At 45.6% G+C, this 26,050-nt stretch overlaps 1 protein-coding gene and 1 non-coding gene across 6 annotated transcripts in view; both read right to left on the bottom strand.

Annotated features, from left to right (window-relative positions):
- The window catches only part of LEMD1 (LEM domain containing 1), a 108,400-nt gene extending 84,270 nt beyond the window's left edge, over positions 1-24,130 (bottom strand). For 3 of the 5 annotated variants that reach the window (XM_056558063.1, XM_056558066.1, XM_056558067.1), the window contains exon 1: positions 24,087-24,130. In XM_056558063.1, coding sequence (XP_056414038.1) covers positions 24,087-24,113 — 27 coding nt within the window. In that variant the 5' untranslated portion in view covers positions 24,114-24,130. Of the gene's footprint in view, positions 1-23,390; positions 23,760-23,780; positions 23,939-24,086 lie in introns of those variants that run through there. The other 2 variants (XM_056558064.1, XM_056558065.1) reach the window with 2 other exon arrangements.
- TRNAW-CCA (transfer RNA tryptophan (anticodon CCA)) lies at positions 23,387-23,458 on the bottom strand. Its single transcript has one exon. It is a non-coding gene; the product is annotated as a tRNA-Trp (tRNA).
- Positions 24,131-26,050: the final 1,920 nt, after the last annotated feature.

Below are 26,050 nucleotides of genomic sequence, written 5' to 3'. Positions count from 1 at the left end.
CTTGTTACATTCTGTGAGGGGTGTAGTTTCCAAAATGCTTTTTTTGCGTTTATGTCAGAACCGCTGTAACAATCAGCCACCCCTGTACAAATCACCACAAATGTACATTGTGCTCTCACTCCTGAGCCTTGTTGTGTACCTGCAGAGCATTTATCTCCATTTCTGCTACAAATTTTGGGGGTCTTTCCTTTTACCCTTTATGAAAATGAAAAGTATGGGGCAACACCAGCATGTTGTTGTAAACAAATGTAATTTTTTTTTTTTTTACACTAACATGCTGGTGTAGACCCCAACTTTACCTTTTCATAAAGGGTAAAAGGAGAAAGCCCCACAAAATTTGTTAGGCAATTTCTCCCTAGTACGGAGATACCCCATATGGGGCACTAAACTGTAGCCTTGAAATACAACAGGGCTCTGAAGTGAGATGCGCATGCACATGCGCATTTGAGGCCTAAATTAGGGATTTGCATAGGGACTGACCCGGATGCAAGAATTACACTTTCCTCAGATACCAAAATTACCCTACGGCAGTGTTTCCCAAACAGGGTGCCTCCAGCTGTTGCAAAACTCCCAGCATGCCTGGACAGTCAATGGCTGTCCAGCAAAACTGGGAGTTGTTGATTTGCAACAGCTGGAGGCTCCGTTTTAGAAACTGTGCCGTACCAGATGTTTCTAATTGTTATTTCGGGTGTGGGGGTATTTAACTGTGTAGGGGTGTGTGTACATGTAGTTTTTTACCCTTTATTTTGTGTAGGTGTAGTGTTTTTAGGGTACAATCAAACGGGCGGGTGTTCACAGCGAGTTTCCCGCTGGGAGTTTGAGCTGCAGCGGAAAATTTGCTGCATCTTGAACTTGAGAGAAACTCACTGTAAACCCGACCCGACTGCTGGGGGTTGAAGTTATGCAACAGCTGGAGGCACACTGGTTGCAAAACACTAAGTTTGTTACTTAACTCAGCGTTTCCAAACCTGTGTGCCTCCAGCTGTTGCAAAACTACCAGCAAGCATGGTCTGTCAGTGCATGCTGGGAGTTCTGGTTTTGCAACAGCTGGAGGCACATCGGTTGGAAAAACAGACAATGTTTCCCAACCAGTGTGCCTCCAGTTGTTGGAAAACTACAGCTCCCAGCATGAACGGACCAGCCTTTGGCTGTCTGGACTTGCTGGGAGTTGTAGTTTGGCAACTCCTAGAAGGCAGCAGTGAAGGTCACTTACCACTGATCTTCACCGCGCTGCCTCCTCACCGCAGATCCCTCCGCTGACTGTACCGATCCCGCCGCAATCGCCGGTCCCGCCGCCATCCCCCACTGTTCTGGTACCCGCCGCCACCTTCCCCCCCCCCCGATCTGCCCGACATCCAGGGGCGGGCAGAGCGAGGATTTCAACTGCAACCCCCCCCAACTGAGATTGGTCAGTTAGTCCTAACCGACCAATGGCAGGGGATAGGAGGAGGTGGCATCACTGCCACTTCGCTCCTATCAGTCAGGATGATCGGGTCTCTGACATCTATCATTCCTATTTTCCGGTCTATCTGTTCATCAGAGACCCAATCAGCCCGGAATCGCCGATCTGAATTGACCTCGCATCCCGGTCTGGTCCCCGCCCGGCGAGAAGGCAGGGGCCGGAAGAACGCAGGGCGTACTTGTACGCAGAGTCCTTAAGGACTCGGAAACGGGCATATGGGTACGCCCTGCGTCCTTAAGGGGGTTAAGTTAAGGGTGTCAATTTTGTCCAGCCCATTTTTGGAGTTTGGTGTGACATTATGTCCAATTTGCTTTCCACCCCCCTTTCTCTTTTTTGTTTAGTTCCAATACACACAAAGGGAACAAATGTGTGTATAGAAAAACATGTGTTACTGGAATCCTTTTCTGTGAGAAATACTTCATTTTCTAGAAAAATTTCAGGGGTGCCAACATTTACGGCCATGACTGTATAGGTTTAAGTTTGTCATACTTCTGGAGGAAAAAAAAAATATATAACTACATGCACAAAAAATGTATACGTTTAAAAAAAAAAAATAGTCCTCTGACCCCTATTACTTTATTTTTTTCCACGAACGGGGCGGTATGAGGGCCGTGATCTGTAGTTCTTATCGGTACAATTTTGTTTTGATTGGACTTTTTGATCACTTTTTATTCATTTTTTTGGTATAAAAAAAGTGACCAAAAATACGCTATTTTGTACTTTGAACATTTTTTGGACGCGTAACCCAATGACCGTGCGGTTTAATTAACGTTATATTTTTATGGTTCTATGGTTCGGACATTTACGCACGTGGCAATACCACATGTTTTTATTTACACATTTTTTTGAATGGGAAAAGGGGGGTGATTCGGATTTTTATTAGGGAAGGGGATAAATCACATTCTACGCAGTGCACTTTTCTGTAAAAATGACACCTTATCTTTATTCTGTAGGTCCATACGGTCGCAAATATACCTAATTTATGTAGAGGTTTTATTTTATTTTACTCCATTACTACATGCACCAAAATTTGTATGTTTAAAATGGTCATCTTCTGACCCCTATAACTTTTATTTTTCTACATACAGGGATGTATGGGGCTCATTTTGCACCGTGTTCTAAAGTTTTAATCGGTATCATTTCTGTTTTGATGGGACTTTTTGATCACTATTTTAATAGTTTTTTTTAGGCTATGCAAAATGACAAAACAAAACACCATTTTAGACTTGAATCTTTTTTTATGTATACGTCATTGACCGTGCGGTTAATTACAAACACCATTACATTTTCATAGTTCGCACATTTACGCACATGGCGATACCATGTTTATTTTAGTTTACATTTTTTCTCTTTAATGGGAAAATGGGGGAGATTCAAACTTAATAGGGAAGGGGTTAAATCACATGAACTTTCCCCACCACCATTTTTTAGTCTTCTGATTGCAAACAATGTTTATCAGTGTTATCAGCGCTCTGCTGATCCAGCCTGCTGAGCATGCATGGAACAGCAGATTGCCAATAGGACAGAGGAAGCAGGTAGGGACCCTTCCCCCGTCCACTCTGTGGCTTCCTGAACAGCCTGACTGAGCTGCCGGGAACCATGTACTTTAGTTTTAGACACGGCAATCAAATTGATCGCTGTGTTTAAGGGGTTAATGTCAGGCATCACTGCGATTGGTAATGTCCGGCATTAGACACGGGTCCTGGCGGCTTATAGCCGCCGGGACCACCTGGCTATGACGTGGTGTCAGCCTGTGACCCCGCGTCATAGCAGGGGAGTGGGACCAGGGCTTACAGGCATGCCCTTGGTCCCCAAGGTGTTAAAGGAGTACTGCAGCGATACACAACTTACAAGTGTCTGATCCCTGCGATCTCCTGTATGGGGCCCTGGCTCTCCCGTGGCCGACAGTCCCCTCTGTGTAACTCTACGGGAGATTTGGAGATGCAGCGTTCGTGCATCCCCGCTTCTCCCATAGAGCTGAATGGAAGGGGTGTGTCTGCAGACCTCGACGAGGTCGACGACATGAGCATTAGCCGTGCAGAGGCGTGGCAGTTATGAACATTTATGATCAGAACGCTAGCTTCGGGCGGTTGTGTTCATGAGGTCACGCCACTTCCACTCCTCTCATGTCTACGGGGCGTGATTGCTGTGGTGGAGCGAAAAATGTTCAGAACGCCGGGGTGCTTGCCCAGAGATTGCAGGGGTCCCAGGGGCCAGACATCCTATCCCCTATCTTTTGGATACAGGATAAGATGTCTAGGAACGGAGTACCCCTTTAACAGAAGGGAAAAAACAATTTTGCCTACATCTATAGCTGTAAACTCTAGTGGCCCAAATCTCTGGCCCTAAAGGGTTACTCCATCCCTAAGACATCTTATCCTCTATCCAAAGGATAGGGGATAAGATGTCTGACCGCGGGGATCCCGCCGCTGGAGACCACCACAATCTCTAATTCAGCACCCACCTGTCTCAGCTGCACAAAGCGATGATCGCTCTGTCTTAAGCCTCACGACCACAAGGCCGGAGTATTGTGACTTCCCGACTCTGCCCCCTTGTGACGTTACACCGCGCCCACTCAATGCAAGTCTATAAGGGGGGGGGGGGTGACAGCCATCACACCCATCCCATAGGCTTGCATTGAGAGGGCGGGGCATGACTTCACAAGGGGAGGAGTTATGATGTCACGATACTCCGGCCCCATGGTCGTGAGGCTTAAGACAGAGCGATCATCTCTTTGTGCAGCTGAGTGCTGCATGAGAGATTGTGGGGGTCTCAATAAATCAAAAGACAAAAAGTAGTCACAGATACTGCTGTTGTGCAGCATGTACGTTCTATGAACACAAAACTCATGTACAAGGGGTTCTAGGTGGGTTGTTTCTCCTTGTTGGGGGCCATTTGTTTGTATTAATCAAAAATCTGACAAAAAAAACAAAACAAAACAAAACACGGTACTAGGTTATCTGGGTTATTATAATATACAGCACCTGTATCCATTTTAGTTGATTTATAGTAACAAAAACGAAAAACACTGGTGAAATAAGATTTTATATAAAGAGACAAAGATTCCCTGGAGTGCTATGCACGAGGATCACTGGCTAAATGGTAAACAGGTAATTTGTATGAACCGCTCAATGGATCTTGACACCTGTCTTCTTGTAGTTTTGAAAATCTGTCAACATTTTCCCACAAAGGGTTTTGTTGCTTAGCAACAGCCCTATGCACTGTGACCTCCTGCCCAGCTTGTCAGCCCTAGAAATTGCTCGCAAGTGTAACGCCAAATTTAATGAGTCAGTGAAAGGCTCGTCTTCCCTCGCAGGAATTCTGACATTTGTATTAATATTTGTCAGAAAATAGGAAGATAGATGTTATATTTTACTCAAGAGGAAATGAAAGCCAAGGATTCAAAAAGTTGAATGATGGCCCAAGCATGTGAAAATAGAATAAAAAATAAATCAAACAGCTGGAGCTGGCCACTAATGTTAAGATTTTCCTCATTTGTATCTTAAGGCGGCATATACGAACAGACATTACTAACAATCTTCCCATATATTTTTAGGGATATTTATTATGCGACAGTCAGGTGACAGAACAACAATATCAAACCTGTCTTTATAAGTTAGCATTTATGGGTTTGCCACAACTTATGGAAACAAAAAATATTTGTCCTAGGCTCAAATGTCCAAGAGGCTGACACAACCTGCATAAAGGGGTATTCCGTCACTGAACATCTTATTCCCTATGCAAAGGACCCCCGCAATTTCTCAGCGACACCCCTGGTGTTCTGAATATTTTTGTTCAGAATGCTGGGTTAGGGCAGCCACGATGTGATTTCTCGTCACGCCCCCTTCCATATACATGAATGGAGAGAACGTGGCTTTACGTCATAACCTCGGTCGGCCGAACCGGATGCCCCCGGAGATCCCTGGGTGTCCCAAACTGCAAAGTAAATGGCTCAACCTGCAAAGTAAATATGTGGTGCTATCAAGTTCCAACATGACAATATACACAAAGAGCACTAAAACGATGCACGCCCAAATATGGCTACATTCACACTAAGTTCTGGGCATACGGCTGCCGTATCAGGCGGGAAATTTAAAAACCAGCGGATGACGTATCCCCGCCGCACCCCTTTCCTATAAATAAGCCAGAGTATGTCTCTGGTAGGCTAATTTTTGCACTGTATGAGGTTTTGCTTCCGGACTAAAAACTGCTCTGCCGCGGTTTTCAGTCAAGCAATAAACTAATACAGTGAAAAAACGAGCCGGCAGGAGTCACAATCTGACTCTGGCCGGCTCATTAGAGTGAATGGGATGTGGTACAGGTCCGACAGCGGCCAACTTAAAATTTCCCAGCCGTATGCCCAAAACAGAGTCAATGCACCTTAAATAGTATATAAAACATCTTTAAAATGATAAGAGGGAAAAAGACACAAAGATAAAACACTAAAAAGGCTCAAACTAGCCACACTACAACAGTAGACCAAAGAAAAGTTGGTCACCCTTAGGACATGTGAATACTGTAACAAAATACATTTAACTCCCAATCTGTGACCATCATCTCAAATACACTTGATCACCGTGGAACTGAAAGTATCCAGCAATGTGTAAGCAAATGCAAAAAAATAAAAAACACAAGCATCTTACAAATAACCCCCCTGAACCAGAATGCAGAGATCTGCTCTTGTGTTGGCAAGCCATTTGTGTAAGTGGCTGCCATGTTCATCACCATTGGCATCTATGTTAGGGGACTTACTCTGCTTTGTTTTAGCAGCAAAACTATGGGGCTAAATCCCTTGCATGGAAGAAGTCAATGAGAGTTCTGGCACCTTTCCAGGTCCAGCGTCTCCCCAGGTCGTAAGCTGCAATTTTTTGTTCATCCAAACCAGATGTTAACACAACACATCGCAATGGCTGCTGCAAGAGAATCATTTGGCTGGCTACAGCTTTCCTTTTGTGCCACATTGACATATTTGTAGGGTAACTGCAGCAACCAGTATAACTGGCAATTAGAGATGAGCGAATTTACAGTAAATTCGATTCATCACAAACTTCTCGGCTCGGCAGTTGATGACTTTTCCTGCATAAATGAGTTCAGCTTTCAGGTGCTCCCGTTGGCTGGAAAAGGTGGATACAGTCCTAGGAGACTCTTTCCTAGGAATGTATCCACCTTTTTCAGCCCACCGGAGCACCGGAAAGCTGAACTAATTTATGCAGGATAAGTCATCAACTGCCGAGCCGAGAAGTTCGAGACGAAATCGAATTTACTGTAAATTCGCTCGTCTGTACTGGCAATGCATGGTTAAACAGAGGAGGTCACGGACAGCCTATAGAGCAGACTCCCTTGTTACAAACAGCTGTTCTACACAAAATCGAGCTGGGCCACAGAGTAAGGTGTCATATTGGCAGTACCCACTTTGGGAGAGGGGTGTCAATCAAGCTATGCTGGGCAGTCAATAGGGTTGCCACCTGGCCTGTATTTTACCGGCACAGCCAGTATTTTGCCCACCCCGACTGTAATTTTATATTAAAAATACCAGCAATGCAATGGGCGTTATTTATCCAACCAATCCTTCAACTCCTGGATTGTTGCACCATATACTATACCAGTGTTTCCCAACCAGAGCTCCTCCAGCAACGACAGTCCGGCCATGGTAATGTTAAAAATTGTACTGTTAGGGTGCATTCACACCACGTTTTTGCAATACAGTTACCATATACGTTTTCAATGTGAAAACCGTACAGAACCATATACCAAACAATGCATCCAGTTGCATCCGTTTTTGGTCTTGTATGTTTTTTTTCCCATTTTTTTCACGTGCCCAATACCGTAGCCTACCACGGGTTTTTGGTCCGGGTCAAAAACGATGAAACCATATATATTTTTTTTTTAACATGGGATTCAATGGGAACTGTACAGAACTGTATGTGCGTACAGTTCCATCTGGTTTGCACCATACGTTTTTTTGACTTTGCACAGTCTTTTCTTGGAATTTCAATCCAAACTTCATTCATAATGGAGTGAAAATGTATACGTTTTCTTAAAAACGGATACAACCGGAAATAATTTTCCAAACCGTATACGGGTTAAAATTTGTACACCCGTTTTGATATAGTCTAGTCAGGTTTTGAGGAATCCGTTTTTAATCAAAAACCTGATACGGGAACTGGATTGCAAAAACGTGGTGTGCATGCAGCCTTAAAAACTATGGATCAGGGCACAAAAAATTAGCTCATAGAAGGAGAAAAAAAAGTTATAGGGGTCAGAATAGGACAAAATTTCCCCTGCATATGTGTATCCTGTGATGTTACGCATATATAATTCATTATGCAAATTAGCAAGGCTGTTTTTTTTTTTTTTTTTTTTTTTTGCAAGCAAGCTGGCAACCCTAGCAGTCAGAAAAAAGTCGGAAAAAAGTTGTGGTATGGCTCCATATGTACTGTATAAAGATATTGTAGGCTAGAAGCAATATATATGTCAAAAGGACAAAAGTCACAATATACTGGATATTCCACTGGCCCGTCATGCTGCTAAATCCCACACACGTCAACCCTGGCACAACACTTACATCATTGTCTGACCACACGTCCTCATCGCTTGAGAAGTCAGCAGCTTCTTTATCTTTAGGGAGAATATGCTTGAAGTAGAGCTGCAGATAGACTGCTTTTCTCTGCTCACCTTGAGGCACAGGTATATTATGTGAAATTAAGAGATTTTTCAATTGGTCTTTGGAGTACTGAGATGGATTGTCTGTATGGGATGGCATGGCTGTCAGAATGAATGTACAGTGAAATGTCAGACAGCTGCTACATGTGTAATCTACACTGGCCACTTGCAACCCTACTTTTATTTAAGGAAACAGTGCGGGAAGGGGTGGGGGCCTCATTCTGCATCTACACACAAGTACGTCAAATATGGGTTTCACAAAGCAGATACTGAAGGGTGGGTGGGGGAGCTTTGCCAAGACTAGCATCTCACATACAGGTCTTTAGTAAAACACCAGCGCCGTAGGATTGAGCCCATTACGAGGCGCCACCCTCTTAAAGGGGTACTCCACTGCCCCAGTGTTGACTTGCATTGAGGGGGCGTGGTGCGACGTCGCGACCCCCGCAGCCCATACCCAGCATTCGGAACTAAATGTTCCAGACACTGGGGCAGTGGAGTACCCCTTTAACGAATTAGGAACTGCAGTAGCTCCAAGCTTGCATAGATTTCAGCTACAATATACACTACCTCTCATGCAGATATTCTAGTAAATTTGTTGTGTGATTAGGCCATGCCTAACTGGTGCAGCTGGTGTAAAAGAACAAAAAAAGTTACACCTTTTTGTGCACAAACCAAGAGCTTGCAAAAAAAAAAAAAAAAAGGGTGACTTTCATATGAAATCTCAGGCATGCATGAAATATAGTAGAAAGAAGTCATGATTTTCCAAACATTGACAGTTTAAAGGAGTACTCCAGTGTAAATTTTTTTTTTTTACATCAACTAGTGCCAGAAATTTAAACAGATTTGTATATTACTTTTATTTACATGGGCACTGATTAAAACTAATTTTTGCTATTGCACTCCTTATGGTAAATAAAAAATAAAAAAAACTTTCTAATGTACTTTGTTTAACCTCTTCAGGATGCCGGGCATATGCATACGCCCTGCATCCAGAGTCCTTAAGGACTTGGGGCGTATGCATACGCCCGTGGGAATTCCGGTCCCCGCCGCTAGTCATTCAGCAGGCATCCCGGCACATCGCCCAGGGGGGTCCCGAGACCCCCCCCGCCCCCATGTCGGCGATCGCAGAAAATCACATGTCAATTCAGACATGCGATTTTCTGCTATTCCGGGCTGATCGGGTCTCCGGTGACATGATCACCCAGAAAATTGGGATGATTTGAGCTGTCAGCGACAGTCCCGATCATCCTGAGGGCTAGGAGCGAGGTCGCAGTGCTGCGATCTCCTCCTATCCCCTGCCATTGGTCAGAACTGATTCTGACCAATGGCAGCGCAGTACAGTGGGTTGCCAATGAAAGTGAAAGTAAAGTGATCTTTACTGTGGCAACCACTAGGAAGGCCAAACTGCAACTCCCAGCATGCCCAGACAGCCAAAGGCTGTCTGGGCATGCTGGGAGTTGTAGTTTTGCAACATCTGGAGGGTCACAGTTTGGAGACCACTGTTACAGTAGCCCTGTAACGGTAGCCCTCCAGATGTTGCCAAACTACAACTCTCAGCGTGCCTAGACTGCCCAGGCATGCTGGGAGGTGTAGTTCTGTAACATCTGTTAGAAAAATGTAAAATTTTCATGAAATTTGGGGATTTTTCACCAAAAAATGATGCAAGTAACGCCAAGAATTAACCACCAAAATAAAGTAGAATATCTCACGAAAAAACAATCTCAGAATCAGAATATTCGGTAAAAGCGTTTAAGTTATTAAAGGAGTTCTCCAACTGAAATCTTTTATCCCCCAGGCTGTAAAACTATACATAATGAACTTCCACTTACCTGCCTATGATCCCCAGTTGTTCCGATATCACCGCCTGTGCTCCGGTCCCTGTCAGCTTCCTCTTCCTGCCGGTCAGTGACTTCACTCAGCGCTCAGCCTATCAGCGGCCGCGACGGGACATTGCTGTGGCCGCTGATAGGCTGAGCGCAGAGTGAAGTCACCGAACCGCAGGAAGTGGAAGAGACCGGGACGGCGATATCGGAACAACGGGGGATCGTAGGCTGGTAAGTGAAAGTTTATTATGTATAGTTTTACATCCCGGGCACACCGGGGGTTAGAAGTTTTACCTTCGAGAACTCCTTTAATTCGTAAAGCAACGGTGGTCAGAATTGCGAAAAAGGGCTCTGTCCTTAAAGGGGTACTCCAGTACTTAAACATCTTATCCCCTATCCAAAGAATAGGGGATAAGATGCCTGACCGCAGGAGTCCCGCCGCTGGGGACCCCTGTGATCTTGCACACGGCACCCCGTTTGTAATCAGTCCCCGGAGCGTGTTCGCTCTGGGTCTGATTAGCGGCGACCACAGGGCCGACTTCATGCGACGTCACGCCTCCGCCCCCGTGTGAGGTCACACTCTGCCCCTCAATGCAAGCCTATGGGAGGGGGTGTGATAGCTGTCACGCTCCCTCCCATAGATTTGCATTGAGGGGCGGAGCATGAGGTCACATGGGGGCGGAGGCGTGACGTCACACGTCACCGTGATAGACAGTAATCAGACCCGGAGCGAACACGCTCCCGGGACTGATTACAAACAGAGTGCCGCATGCAAGATCACGGGGGTCCCCAGCGGCAGGACCCCTGCAATCAGGCATCTTATCCCCTATCCTTTGGATAGGGGATAAGATGTTTAAGCACCGGAGTACCCCTTTAAGATGAAAAAGGGTTGCGTCCTTAAGGGGTTAAAACACATTTTCCTCATCCATATTGGTTTGAAGGCAAGTCTAGATCTGGAATAATCTCAGTTGTCAAAGCTTTAGGTCATACCTCAGGACCGCTTGATTTTAAGGATGTCATCTTGAATCAACTGTCCGTCACAGACCTGTTTAGAGGTTCTGAATTTAACAATAATGCCCTGAGCGCCTCTCTGTAAGGTCATGTTCACACGTCCAGAATTTCTGTGCAGAATTCTGCCGGAGATTCCGGATCAGCAGAGTTCCACTGTATTCAACAGGATTCTGCTGTGCACACTGCGGAATTTCCGTGTCCGCAACAAGAATGAACCTGTTCATTCTTTCTGTGGACTCCACATGGAATGCATATCCATCTATGAGAAGGCACATTCCCGTGCGGTCTCCTGAATGTCCGCAAAGAGATTTTCTGTGCAGACATTCCGGATGTGTGAACATGGCCTAAGAGGGATTGGTGTAATAGTTTGTATCCATAGACCTTTCAGTAAATTGTGCCTTTTGTTGAATAGGGGACTGAAAGTTTAAGACATTTTACAGAAAGGTAAAAAAAAATTCTCTTTTGTACCATGTTCAATCCAAGAATGTGATTTTTTTTCCCATTCTTTCTGTTCACCTTGGCATCATTTTTTATTTTTATGGCTGGCGAAACAAAAAAAATATTTATGCTTATAATATTTATGCTTATTGCGAAACTAGGAAGATTAAAACAAACTTTTCCTCCTTGGCTGCTTGGGTTCAGGAAACACTCTGTTCATGTTATAAACAGGGGTAGTACAGAGCTCAGATTTTGAATCTGTACCACCAAACCACATCTTAAGCCGTAGCACTCTCCTCTCAGTCTTAGGCTGGTTCCACACCACATTTTGTTAATACGGGGACCGGACGCGGCCCGCATCTCATTTATTTGAATGAGCCGACCGGAGTCAGATAGTGACTCCAGATATGGGGCAAAAATGAGCCGACCGGAGTAAGAACTGATTCGGTTGGCTCATTTAAATGAATGAGATGCGGGCCGGGTCTGGCTGGGGTACGGGAGCCTGACTCAGTGCCCATATTAACAAAACGTGGTGTGAACCCGGCCTAAGAAAAAAAAAAAAAACATGGTATGAGCTAGGGATCGCCCGATATCGATTTTTTTTTTAGGGCAGATACCAATACCCTGTGGAGGTTAGAGCCGATAACTTAGGGATAAGTTTTCGGCTACTTATCTACAACCCCCCCCCCCCCCCCCAGCTTCTCTCCCCCTGCCTGTCCTTGGGTCCTCCTGAGTCCTATCACCGACACCGCCGACCGACCCCCCACCACCACCACCACACCGGCCAGAGACCGCCGATGCCCCATTGCCTCCCCCATCCCCGGTTTTATAATTACCTGTTCCCGGGGTCCGTGCTACTTCTGGCTCCGGCGGAGTCCTCCTGAGCTGTCACTTTGCGCACTGATGGTGACGTCACGTTGAGGACGTCACTCGACATTGCGCAGCGTACAGCGTAACACAGGACGCCGCAGGAGCCAGAAGTAGCGTGGACCGCGGGAACAGGTAATTATAAGACCAGGGATGGGGGAGGCAGCGGCGGTCTTTGGCCGGGGCGGTGCATTATCGGATTATCAGCAAGGTAATTGCCGATACAGATAATGTCCAAAATGGTGAATATAGTCCAAACCGATAATCGGTCGTGCAGTCTGCTGTAGGAGGAAACAAGGATAGAATTTTTCTTTTGAGGTATTTGTTTTATATTTTCTATTTGTTCTATCCATAAACACATAGGGGGGAGATTTATCAAAACCTGTGTTGAGGAAAAGTGGTTCAGTTGGATATAACAACCTATTAGATTCTCTCAAAAAAAAAAAAATAAATAAATAAAAAAAGCAGCAATCTGATTGGTTGTTATGGGCAACTGCACCAGCCTTTCTCTATACAAGTTTTGATAAATCTCTCCCATAGATCTGCCACACAGATAAAAAAAATTATTTTCTGATAAAATCTAGGACCTAGGAGTAAACTTTCAACGTTACTATCCATTGAATCCTTAGCCCCTTACCGACACTAATACTGACAAATGTATAATATGGTAACTTGCTCACACAATTGAATTTCCATGCCGAATTCTGTAGCAGAGTCCCATTGAATTCAATGGAATTCTGCTGCGCTGTTCACATAGCAGAATTTCTGTGCCGGAAACATCTGGCACGGAAATTCAAATTCTGGTGTCTGCTTCTTACATGACAGTGGGCTCAGCCTATCATCGGCAGAGGCGGGACATCGCTACGGCCGGTGATAGGCTGAAGGCTCTGAGAGGTCCCAACACCAGGAAGCAGCGGAGAACAGTGATGCCGGTTCCTTAGCAACGGGGGAACGGAGGACGAAGGCAAGTTAAAGTTTTTTAATATTTGCAGCCCGGGCACAGGAATACAGAGTACAGTGCAGCGTAGAAGTAGCGCTCGCGGGTGACATACGGTACGATTAGTCCACCGATGTGGGGTGCAACGCTGGGCTGATAAACCGGCGGGGGGGGGGGGGGGGGGGGACAATGTATGTTGTTCAATGTACATACTATAAATAAATAAGCCCTAGTGTGTTTTTTGTGACTAAAATTAATATAAGACCCGGTCTTATTTTCGGAGAAACACGGTAACTTTACTGCAAAGATATGACATTGATGTTGAAGAAAGGAATACTCCTTAAAAGGTAATTGACATTCCACATTTTTATTGTGACACCTTAAAGGGGTTGTGCCATCTATCTGATCACAGTGGGTATGACCTCTGGGCATGCCTTTCAGGCAAGTTAGGAAAATAAGAAATCATTTTTACCTCCTCCATGTCTAGTACATATAGCTGCAGTTACAGCCAAGGAAATTAGAAAGAGCAGTAATCCTGGGAAGGATTTATGTAAGGTGCAATTAAAGGGGTACTCCAGTGGAAAACTTTAATCAACTGGTGCCAGAAAGTTAAACAGATTTGTAAATTACTTCTATTAAAAAATTGTAAACCTTCTTGCACTTATTAGATGCTGAATACTACAGAGGAAATGGTTTTCTTTTTGGAACACAGTGCTCTCTGCTGACATCTCTGTCCATTTTAGGAAATGTCCAGAACATCATATGTCTGCTATGGGGATTTTCTTCTACTTGGACAGTTCTTAAAATGGACAGAGATGTCAGCAGAGAGCTCTGTGTTCCGAAAAGAAAATAATTCCCTCTGTATTATTCAGCAGCTAATAAGTACTAGAAGGATTAAGATTTTTTTAATAGAAGTAATTTACAAATCTGTAACTTTCTTGCACCAGTTGATTTAAAAAAAAAAAAAAAGTTTTCCACTTAAGTACCCCTTTAAGGATGTCATGTGATCCTTAGCTGGCATTACAGATATGGGGCTCCAAGATGGCAGTGACTGCATGGTTGCCACACCATGTGGGAGAGAGAGGTTGCAGAAAAGGTGAGGTATGGAGTGCACCACACCTTGAGGAGAGCTGGCAGGTAGGGGGAAAAAAAAAAAGTACATAGGGATTACCCAAAACAAAACGTAGGTAGGGCACAGGACAAGAGAGACTATCAAATTATCAGGTTAAAAGGAAAAGACATGAGGAAATGTGATCCAAATTTACCGTATTTTTCGTCCTATAGGACGCACCGGCGTATAAGACGCACCCAATTTATAGGTGCAAAATCTAAAAAAAAAGATTTTGAACCCAATAGTGGTCTTCAACCTGCAGACCTCCAGATGTTGCAAAACTACAACTCCCAGCATGCCCGGACAGCCGTTGGCTGTCCGGGCATGCTGGGAGTTGTAGTTTTGCAACATCTGGAGGTCCGCAGATTGAAGACCACTGCATAGGAGGTAATACTCACGTGTCCCCGCCGCTCCGGACCCGTCACCGCTGCCCTGGATGTCGCTCCATCGCTGTCGCCGTGTCCCCGTCGCTCCGGAACGTCTCTGCTGCCGGCCGGGTATCCTCGCTCTCCGTCGCCGCCATCACGCCGTTACGCACGCGACGTCATGACGAGGAAGGAGAGCGCTGGCCATACAGGGGATGCCTGAATGGAGAAGACACCGAGGAGGCAGGTAAGGTCCCTCCCGATGTCCTGTAAGCACTAACCCGGCTATTCAGTCGGGCTGTTCGGGACCGCCGTGGTGAAATCGCCGTGGTCCCGAACAGCCGGGTTAGTGTCACTTTCCCTTCAGATGCGGCGGTCAGCTTTGATCGCCGCATCTGAAGGGTTAATACAGGGCATCACCGCGATCGGTGATGTCCTGTATTAGCCGCGGGTCCCGGCCGTTAATGGCCGCAGGGACCGCGATAGGGGTGTATTCGCCGTATAAGACGCACCGACTTTTTCCCCCCAGTTTTGGGGAAGAAAAAGTGCGTCTTATACGGCGAAAAATACAGTACAGAGATTGAAAGCGATATGTATACAACAATCCGCTACAAAAGAGGAGAGATTGGCTTGGTAGGCCACAGAGAGCGGCCCATGAACTGTATGGCAGAGCACTTTGTGGGGGAGCATGACCTGAACAGCAGGCTTTCAAGGAAATTCTTTTATTTTTACATTTATGGTGTTCACATTTTGGGATCAATAACTTTATTTTATTAACTGGAATATTTCCTCCTGTGGTGATAAATTTTATTTATTTTTAACTTCGGGGATGTCCAGCATCAGAGTGATCTCTAATGCCAGTCAATGACTGAGCGTCAGCTGCTGATGGCGGCTGGCACCTGTCATGTATGGGGCGGTTAAGCTCCACAGTCAGCATCATGTACAAGAACCTTATGTTTGCTTCCGCGCCACTGCTGCTCTGTACTGCACAGTGAAAGTACCCTCGTAACCCTGTACACAGGGCGCTGCAGCCAATCACTGGCCTGAGTGCTCACGATAGTGAGTGTGCCTGCTCGGGCCCCTGATTGGCGCCAGGGTCATGTGTACTGATATTCCACTGAGGCACATCCACTGTGCAATCCAGGTTGAGTGGTTGAGTTATAGGCAGTTTTTCTTTTTCAGAGCGTATTCACACTAAGGAATGTCCGCACGGAGAAATTCCAGAAAGACATTCTGTGCACAGCAAGAGATGACGGATTCAGTCGGCACCAAGACTGCTCAGACATGCACGGTCACCCCTAACTGCAATGCATATACCAGCAGATTTTATCAAACGAACATGTTCATTCTTTTGTCACAGTCCAGAATTTGAAAAATTCGGTGGAGTTAGTGGGGCAGCAGAGTCCTGTTGAAGAAAGTGGGAATTGTTCAACAGAATTTGAGCTGAATTTCTCCTCTCAAAAGTTCTGTAGTGTGAATGTGCCCTTATCCACCTATTACCTGCCCCATGATCATACCTAAAAGCCTGGGAAAACGCTTTTTAGCGTTCTTTGTGAACATGCCCAAAGAATGATAAAAGGCGCAGATATACTTAGAGGGGGACTCCGGTGGAACACTTTTTTAATGAACTGGTGCCAGAAAGTTAACAGATGTGTAAAGGACTTCTATTAAAAAATCTTTACCCTTCCAGTACTTTTTAGCAGCTGTATGCAACAGGAAATTCTGTTCTTTTTGATTTTTTTATTTTTTTTTGTCTTGTCCACAGTGCTCTCTGCTGACAACTGATGCCCGTATCCGGAACTGTCCGGAGGAGGAGAAAATCCCCATAGCAAACCAATGCTGCTCTGGACAGTTCCTGACACGGACAGAGGTGTCAGCAGAGAGCACTGTGGACAAGACAAAAAAGAAATTCAAAAGAACAAAATTTCCTCAGTAGCATACAGTTGCTAAAAAGTACAGGAAGGGTAAAACATTTTTAATAGAAGTAATTTACTAATCTGTTTATCTTTCTGGCACCAGTTTAGTTATAAAGACAAAAAAAAAAAAAAAAATAAAAGGTTTTCCACCAGAGTACTCTTTAATATCTTCCCCCTACAGGACGTATGCATACATCGAAGCATCCGACACGTTTGCACAATTGGAAGTATGCATACGTCCTAGCAATCTCCGGCACTGGCAGCGCAGGAGATCAGCGGCGGGACCAGGCTGTCAATCACAGCCGGAGTCCCGCTGCAGCTGCGATCATGCCAGCAGCATTAACCAACTAGATGCCGTGATCAATCCTGATCATGGCATCTATGGTGTTGACAGGGGAAGCGCTCTCCCCTGTACGCCAACGGCCGCGCCGTGATACGATCGTGGGTCGCCGTTGGTTGCTATGGCAGCAGGAGGTCAGATCATGACCTCGTGTATGCCTGCTACGGAAGCCTGTGAGATCCAGCCAGAGGCTGGATCGAACAGGCTGTAGTGTGTGCAGCTCATCAGGTTATACTGTGCTGCAGTACAAATGTTTTGCAGCATAGAATAACCTGTAAAAACTGGAAAAAACTAAAATATAAACTTCTTCAATAAAAGTATGAAGTGTAAAAAAAATAAAATAAAAAAGTACCCCTTTCCCAATAAAAGCCCTGTATTATCACCAAAAATAAATAAATCAAAAAACACAAATCATATACATAATAGGTATTGCCACGTCCGTAATGGTGTATTATAAAACTATAATGTAAATTATCCCGCACGGTGAACGCCGTAAAAAAGTAAAATAAATAAAAATAAATAAAAAGAAGCGCAAAATTTGCCAATTTTGGTACAAATCGCAGAATAAAAAAAAAAGATCAAAAAGGTAGCACATAGCACAAGAATGATACCAATAAAAAGTACAGCTCATTCCGCAAAAAAATAAGCCCTTACTCAATGGTGTCGGACAAAATATAAAAAAGTTACGGCTGTTGGAAAAATAATTTTGGTCAGAAAAGGAAAAAGAACATAGAAAGCTATATAAAATGGGTATCACCATAATCGTACCGACCCACAGAATAAATATAACATCACTTTTACCACACACTGTACACTATAAAAAAATGAAAATATACATTTTCCAGTTTTTCACAACAAATGCTGCATGTGTCATCAAAAATGCACCACTTATATAAAGTACAATATGTCACGAAAAAAACAAATCTCAGAATCGCTCTGCTCATTTTCACCTTAAGGACGCAGGCCTTTTTTGCAAATCTGACCACTGTCACTTTAACCCCTTAACGACGCAGGATGTTTATTTACGTCCTGCGCCGGCTCCCACGATATGAAGCGGGGTCGCGCTGCGACCCAGCATCACATCGCGTCAGTCCCGGCGCTCATCAACAGCCGGGACCCGCTTCTAATACCACACATCGCCGATCGCGGCAATGTGCAGTATTAACCCTTTAGAAGCGGCGGTCAAAGCTGACCGCCGCGTCTAAAGTGAAAGTGAAACTATCCCGGCTAGTCAGTCTGGCTGTTCGGGACCGCCTCGGTGAAATCGCGGCGTCCTGAACAGCTTACAGGACACCGGGAGGGCCCTTACCTGCCTCCTCGGTGTCCGATCGACAAATCACTGCTCCGTGCCTGAGATCCAGGCAGGAGCAGTCAAGCGCCGATAACACTGATCACAGGCGGGTTAATACACGCCAGTGATCAGCATGAGAGATCAGTGTGTGCAGTGTTATAGGTCCCTATGGGACCTATAACACTGCAAAAAGAAAAGTAAGAAAAGTGTTAATAAAGGTCATTTAACCTTTAATAAAAGTTTAAATCATCCCCCTTTTCTGATAAAAAAAATAAAACCGTAAATAAAAATAAACATATGTGGTATCGCCGCGTGCGTAAATGTCCGAACTATAAAAATATATCATTAACTAAACCGCACGGTCAATGGCGTACGCGCAAAAAAATTCCAAAGTCCAAAAAAGCTTCACTTTTTATTCATTTTTTAATGGTATAAAAAGTGACCAAAAAGATCAAAAAGTCCGATTAAAACAAAAATCATACCGATAAAAACTTCAGATCACAGCGCAAAAAATTTGCCCTCATACCGCCCTGTACGTGGAAAAATAAAAGTTATAGGGTTCAGAAGATGACATTTTTAAACGTATACATTTTCCTGCATGTAGTTATGATTTTTCCAGAAGTACGACAAAATCAAACCTATATAAGTAGGGTATCATTTTAACCGTATGGACCTACAGAATAATGATAAGGTGTCATTTTTACCGAAATATGCACTGCGTAGAAACGGAAGCCCCCAAAATGACAAAATTGCGTTTTTTCTTCGATTTTGTCACACAATGATTTTTTTTCCCGTTTCACCGTGAATTCTTTGGTAAAATGACTAATGTCACTGCAAAGTAGAATTGGCGACGCAAAAAATAAGCCATCATATGGATTTTTAGGTGGAAAATTGAAAGGGTTATGATTTTTAAAAGGTAAGGAGGAAAAAACGAAAGTGCAAAAACGGAAAAACCCTGAGTCCTTAAGGGGTTAGGCATTAATAACTCAGATGCTTTTACCTTTCATTCTGATTCCAAGACCGTTTTTTCGTGACATATTCTACTTTATGTTAGTGGTAAAATTTTGTCGATACTTGCATAATTTCTTGGTGAAAAATTCCAAAATGTCATGAAAAATTTGAAAATTTTGCATTTTTTTTAACTTTGAAACTCTCTGCTTATAAGGAAAATGGACATCCCAAATAAATTATATATTGATTCACATATACAATATGTCTACTTTATGTTGGCATCATAAAGTTGACATGTTTTTACTTTTGGAAGACATCAGAGGGCTTCAAAGATCAGCAGCAATTTTCCAATTTTTCACAAAATCTGAATTTTTCAGGGACCAGTTCAGTTTTGAAGTGGATTTGAAGGGCCTTCATATTAAAAATACCCCATAAATGACCCCATTATAAAAACTGCACCCCTCAAAGTATTCAAAATGACATTCAGTAAGTGTGTTAACCCTTTAGGTGTTTCACAGGAATAGCAGCAAAGTGAAGGAGAAAATTAAAAATCTTCATTTTTCCACTCGCATGTTCTTGTAGACCCAGTTTTTGAATTTTTACAAGGGGTAAAAGAAAAATCTTCCTAAAATTTGTAACCCAATTTCTCTTGAGTAAGGAAATACCTCATATGTGTATGTGAAGTGTTCTGTGGGTGCACTAGAGGGCTCAGAAGGGAAGGAGCGACAATAGGATTTTGGAGAGTGAATTTTTCTGAAATGGTTTTTGGGGGGCATGTCACATTTAGGAAGCCCCTATGGTGCCAGGACAGCGAGAAACCCCTCACATGGCATACTATTTTGGAAACTACACCCCTCAGGGAACATAACAAGGGGTCCAATGAGCCTTAACACCCCACAGGTGTTTGACGACTTTTAGTTAAATTTGGATGTGTAAATACATTTTTATTTTTTTCTCACTAAAATGCAGTTTTTTCCCCCCAAATTTTACATTTCTACAAGGGGTAATAGGAGAAAATGCCCCCCAAAATTTGTAACCCCATTTCTTCTGAGTATGGAAATACCCCATGTGTGGACTAAAAGTGCTCTGCTGGCGTATTACAATGCTCAGAAGAGAAGGAGCGCCATTGAGCTTATGGAGAGAGAATTTGGTTGGAATAGAAGTCGGGGGCCATGTGCATTTACACAGCCCCCCCCCGTGTAATGATAGAACAGTGGACCACCCCACATGTGACCCCATTTTGGAAACTACACCCCCACAGAATTTAATAAGGGGTGCAGTGAGCATTTACACCCCACTGGCGTTCTACAGATCCTTGGAACAGTGGGCTGTGCAAACGAAAAATAAAATTGTTCATTTTCACGTACCACTGTTCCAAATAACTGTCAGACACCTGTGGGGTGTAAATGCTCACTGCACCCCTTATTACATTCCGTGAGGGGTGTAGTTTCCAAAATGGGGTCACATGTGTCCATTGTTCTGGCACTATGGGGACTTTGTAAACACACGTGGCCTTGAATTCCGGACAAATTTTCTCTCCAAAATCCCAATGGCGCTCTCCTTCTCTTCTGAGCATTGTAGTTCTCCAGCAGGTCACTTTACATCCACATATGGGGTATGTTCTTACTCAGAAGAAATGGGGTTACAAATTTTGGGGGGCTTTTTCCTATTTTCCCTTGTGAAAATGAAAAATTTAGGGCAACACCAGTATTTTTGTGAATAAGTGTTTTTCTTCACTTTCCCTTCAAACTTTAAACGTAACACCTGTGGGGTGTTAAGGCTCACTATACCCCTTGTCACGTTCTGTGAGGTGTAGTTTCCAAAATGGGGTCACATGTGAGTATTCTGTCAGAACCTCTGTAAAATCAGCCACCCCTGTGCAAATCACCAATTTAGGCTTCAAATGTACATAGTGTGCTCTCACTCCTGAGCCTTGTTGTGCACCCGCAGAGCATTTTACGCCCACATATGGGGTATTTCCGTACTCGGGAGAAATTGCGTTACAAATTTTGGGGGTCTTTTTTCCCTTTTAACACTTGTGAAAATAAAAAGTATGGGGCAACACCAGAATGTTAGTGTAAATTTTTTATTTTTTTTTTACACTATCATGCTGTTGTAGCCCCCAACTTTTCCTTTTCATAAGGGGTAAAAGGAGAAAAAGCCCCCCAAAATTTGTAGTGTAATTTCTCCCGAGTACGGAAATACCCCCATGTGTGGCCCTAAACTGTTTCCTTGAAATACGACAGGGCTCCGAAGTGAGAGAGCGCCATGCGCATTTGAGGACTAAATTAGGGATTGCATAGGGGTGGACATAAGGGTATTCTATGCCAGTGATTCCCAAACAGGGTGCTTCCAGCTGTTGCTAAACTCCCAGCATGCCTGGACAGTCAGTGGCTGTCCGGAAATGCTGGGAATTATTGTTTTGCAACAGCTGGAGGCTCTGTTTTGGAAACACTGCCGTATGATAGTTTTTTTAATTTTTATTGGGGGGGGGGGGGAACAGTGTAAGGGGGTGTATTTGTAGTGTTTTACTCTATATTATGTGTTAGTGTAGTGTTTTTAGGGTACATTCAAATCTACTTTTGCAACAGCTGGAGGCACACTGGTTGGAAAACCTTCAGTTAGGTTCTGTTACCTAATTCAGTATTTTCCAACCAGGGTGCCTCCAGCTGTTGCAAAACTACAACTCCCAGCATGTACTGATTGCCGAAGGGCATGCTGGGAGATGTAGTTATGCAACATCTGGAGCATCACTCACGGCCAGTCAGATCCCTCCGCAGCCTGCAGGATCCGCCACTGGGTAAGCAAGGACTTCTCACCCCGTTGTGCCCCACTGGAGGTACGCAACTACAACTCCCAGCATGCCGAGACGACTCTTTGGGCATGCTGGGATTTGCAGTTTTGCAACATCTGGATGGCTACAGTTTAGAGACTACTGCACACTCATCTCCAAACTGTGGCCCTCCAGATTTTGCAAAGCTACAAATCCCAGCATGCCTAGACAGCAATTGGCTGTCTGGGCATGCGGGGAGTTGTAGTTTTGCAACATTTAAAGGATCACAGTTTGGCGACCACTACACAGTGGTCTCCAAACAGTGGTCCTCCAGATGTTGCAAAACTACAACTCCCAGCATGCCCAGACAGCCAATGCCTGTCTGGGCATTGGGAGTTGTAGTTTTGCAACATTTGAAGCATCACTCACCGGCCAGTCAGATCCCTCCGCAGCCTGCAGTATCCTCCACCGCGTAAGCAAGGACTTCTCACCCCGCTGTGCCCCGCTCTCCCCGGACTTCCACACGTGGGCGGAGGTCCGGTAGCGGCGATGGCGGGTGCGTGGCGATCGCCACTGCCGGACCTCCGGATCGCCGTGCACCAGTCACACCCCCCCCCCCCGCCGCCCCTGCACACCTGATCAGGTTAATCAAATGGGATCCCGGGGTGTCGGGCGGGAGTGGTCTCCTGCCAGACACCCCGGGACTTTAGCTAAATTAACCCGATCAGCGCCGCGGGAGCGTGCCGTAATAAACGCCGCCTTTATACGGCGGAATGCGCAAAGGTATTGCGTTATCCGCCGTATAAATGCGGCGTTAAACGCGAAGGGGTTTAGCAGAACTTCTCACCTGCCGGAGACAACCGGAGGTGAAAAGTTCAGCCCCCTGATTGACAGGGAGCGAGCGTAAATGAATTAGGACCGATTGCCCGGACACAATCGTTCCGAATTCAGGTGTGACATCACGCCAGGCTGCAGCACCCTGAAAATGAAAAAATAAATGAAAATATATTACAGATATGTTGTAGTACAACATATCAAAAAATAAAGTTGGTGACAGTGCCCATTTAAGGGGTTAATGAAGACAACCCTTTTAGTGCAAAATGAAATAGCTATAATAAAACTACCAAAGCAAGAAAGTGCACCCAACCTTGTGGGGTCAGAAGCACTACCAGCACACTACATGGGCCGCAGTTGTCTGCAGGTTCTACCAGCTTATTGGTCCTGTCTATTAGGCCTCACTACAACCTGACAGGGTCATATGACAAACCCATGCACAGCAAGGTCATCTAGTTTATGAATGGGAGACAGCACAAAGAACATTAGGATAAACACTGCTTCAATAACAACCACGAGCCTCTGACAAATGATAGAGACAAGTATCAGCTCCTTTACTAACAAGGTACAGAATGTAGAAAAAAATAAAGTAATAATAAAACACTGACCCCGACGTGATTCGAACACGCAGCCTTCTGATCTGGAGTCAGACGCGCTACCGTTGCGCCACGAGGTCTGCAGAAGGGTCCAATGCCTCATATGCTAGTAGGCAGTGCGGATCAGCTGTTAAGCCCTCACCAGCATCAGTCACGTGATACGCAGCCGTTCATAAACTGTGGGGAGCGTGCGGTGGTTAGAAGGAATACAGCGCTGCGCGGACACTTCAATAGGAGCCTCGAACGCATGACGTACTAAAGCGATAGAAACAGACTTCCCTGTGAGTCGCCGTGTGTACACCCCTCTCTAACCCCTTCCTCCTACGCCATGTGCCCGCTTACAGTCCCTAAGCATCGCTCGCTAGCGGTATCCCGCTCGTGTGCCCCGCGCACTCTGCTCACCTGGAGATGAGGCGCAGCAAGATTCACTAATCTCTCACCCCGCCCCTCACGTAGTGCAGGGCTTTAAAACTTCCCGCTGGACAAACCATCCGCCTCCTGCTGGAGGGGGAAACTGGAACTGATAACTTCCGGGTGGCGGTGTTAGAAGAAGTGTTTAGTATAACACCGTCCCTGTCTTTAGATTGGGTACAGTAACTGTGGTCACAGGGATGCGTCTAATAATGTAGAAGCATAGAATTTACACCCCTCTCCCCTATTTAAACATAAAGTGGATTTGTCCACGTAGTTTGTTATAGTAGCCTATACCTGGGGCAGATGTGCAGTTTGTCTCATGGGTGCATGCTTGGAGTAGTTTCATGGTCTGCTATAGTATGTCTGTACTGTTGAATACTGGGAATGAGGGGAGAGCCACTGACTCCCTGGACCACATAGGGGCACTCTTTGGCACTATTTTATTGGGTGTAAAGAGGGCACTTTTAATAGGCAGTTGTTTAAAGGCGTACTCCACTGCCCTAGTGTCTGAACATTTAGTTCCGAATGCTGGGTAGGGGCTGCGGGGGTTGTTTTGTCACCCCCCCCCCCCTCAATGCAAGTCTATGGGAGGGGGCGTGACGGAAGTCACGCCCCCTCCCATAGACTTGCATTGAGGGGGGTGTGACATCACAAGGGGCGTGGCCATGACATCACGACCCCCCGCACCCAGCGTTCTAAACTAAACGTTTCGGACGCTGGGGAAGTGGAGTACCCCTTTAATAAGCCTTCACAAGACTGGGCTGCAATCATTCTGGATCGTTCATGCAGCCTTTTAATTTCATTATTTTTGGCCACATATCCCTCATTTACACAGGGTGGTGTACAGGTGACTCAAAAGAAAAAAGGTGAAATTCCAGCTCCCCTTAAAAATCTAAACTTTAAATGGGCACTGTCACCGACCTTTTTTTTTTTTTTTGATATGTTGTAGTACTTATGTACTACTACAACATATCTCTAATATATACCATATTTATCGGCGTATAACACGCACTTTTTAGGCTAAAATTTTTAGCCTAAAGTCTATGTGCGTGTTATACGCCGATACACCCCAAGGAAAGGCAGGTGGAGAGAGGCCGTCGCTGCCCGCTTCTCTCCCCCTGCCTTTCCTGGGGTCTAGAGCCCTGCTGCCGGCCCTTCTCTCCCCCTGGCTATCGGCGCCGCGGCCCGTTCTGTCCCCCTGACTATCGGTGCCGACAGCCAGGGGGAGAGAAGGGGCAGCGGCACCTATTGCCGGCGCCGCTGCCCCCGTTGCCTCCCCCCATCCCCGGTTGCATAATTACCTGTTGCCGGGGTCGGGTCCGCGCTGCTTCAGGCCTCCGGAGTGCGTCCCCTGCTTCGTTGCTATGCTCTGCATGGTGCGACGCATGACATCAGTGCGCCGCGCCGTGCAGTGCATAGCAACAACGCAGGGGATGCACTCCGGAGGCCTGAAGCAGTGCGGACCTGACCCCGGCAACAGGTAATTATGCAACCGGGGCTGGGGGGAGGCAACGGGGCAGCGGCACCGGCAATAGGTGCCGCTGCCCCTTCTCTCCCCCTGGCTGTCTGCGCCGCTTCTCTCCCCCTGGCTATCGGCGCCGGCAATGGGGCGCCGGCACCGATAGTCAGGGGGACAGAACGGGCAGCGGCGCCGATAGCCAGGGGGAGAGAAAGGCCGGCAGCAGGGCTCTAGACCCCAGGAAAGGCAGGGGGAGAGAAGCGGGCAGTGACGGCCTCTCTCCCCCTGCCTTTCCTGGGGGTATATGGGGGTATACACGCGCACACACGCACCCTCATTTTACCATGGATATTTGGGTAAAAAACTTTTTTTACCCAAATATCCTTGGTAAAATGAGGGTGCGTGTTATAGGCCGGTGCATGGTATACCCCAATAAATATGGTATATAAATTATTTATTTTTTGTTTAAAATATTTTATTTTACATTTGAAAACCGGCCACTAGGGGTCTCCCTCCTAGTGGCCGGCTGCAGCTTGGCGTGACGTCACGACTGAATTAGGACCGATGTCGGCCGGGCAGTCGGTCCTAATTCAGTCAGCCTGCGCTCGCTCCCTGCCTGTCAATCAGACAGGCGGGAGCGAGCCCTGTGAACACCGGGGCTGCATGCGGCAGTGAAATCTTCCACGGCAGGCAACAATGCTCTTATACTCCCCCTCCCTGGGTAGCACATGATCTGCTAAACAGGGAGGAGGAGACCCCGTAGCAGCCTGCCTTGCTATTGGCCACTCACTTATGCGCG

This window comes from Hyla sarda, chromosome 2, assembly GCF_029499605.1.
Source record: "Hyla sarda isolate aHylSar1 chromosome 2, aHylSar1.hap1, whole genome shotgun sequence".
In the NCBI taxonomy this organism is placed as follows: Eukaryota; Metazoa; Chordata; class Amphibia; order Anura; family Hylidae; genus Hyla; species Hyla sarda.
This window is presented reverse-complemented; position numbering and strand designations above follow the sequence as displayed.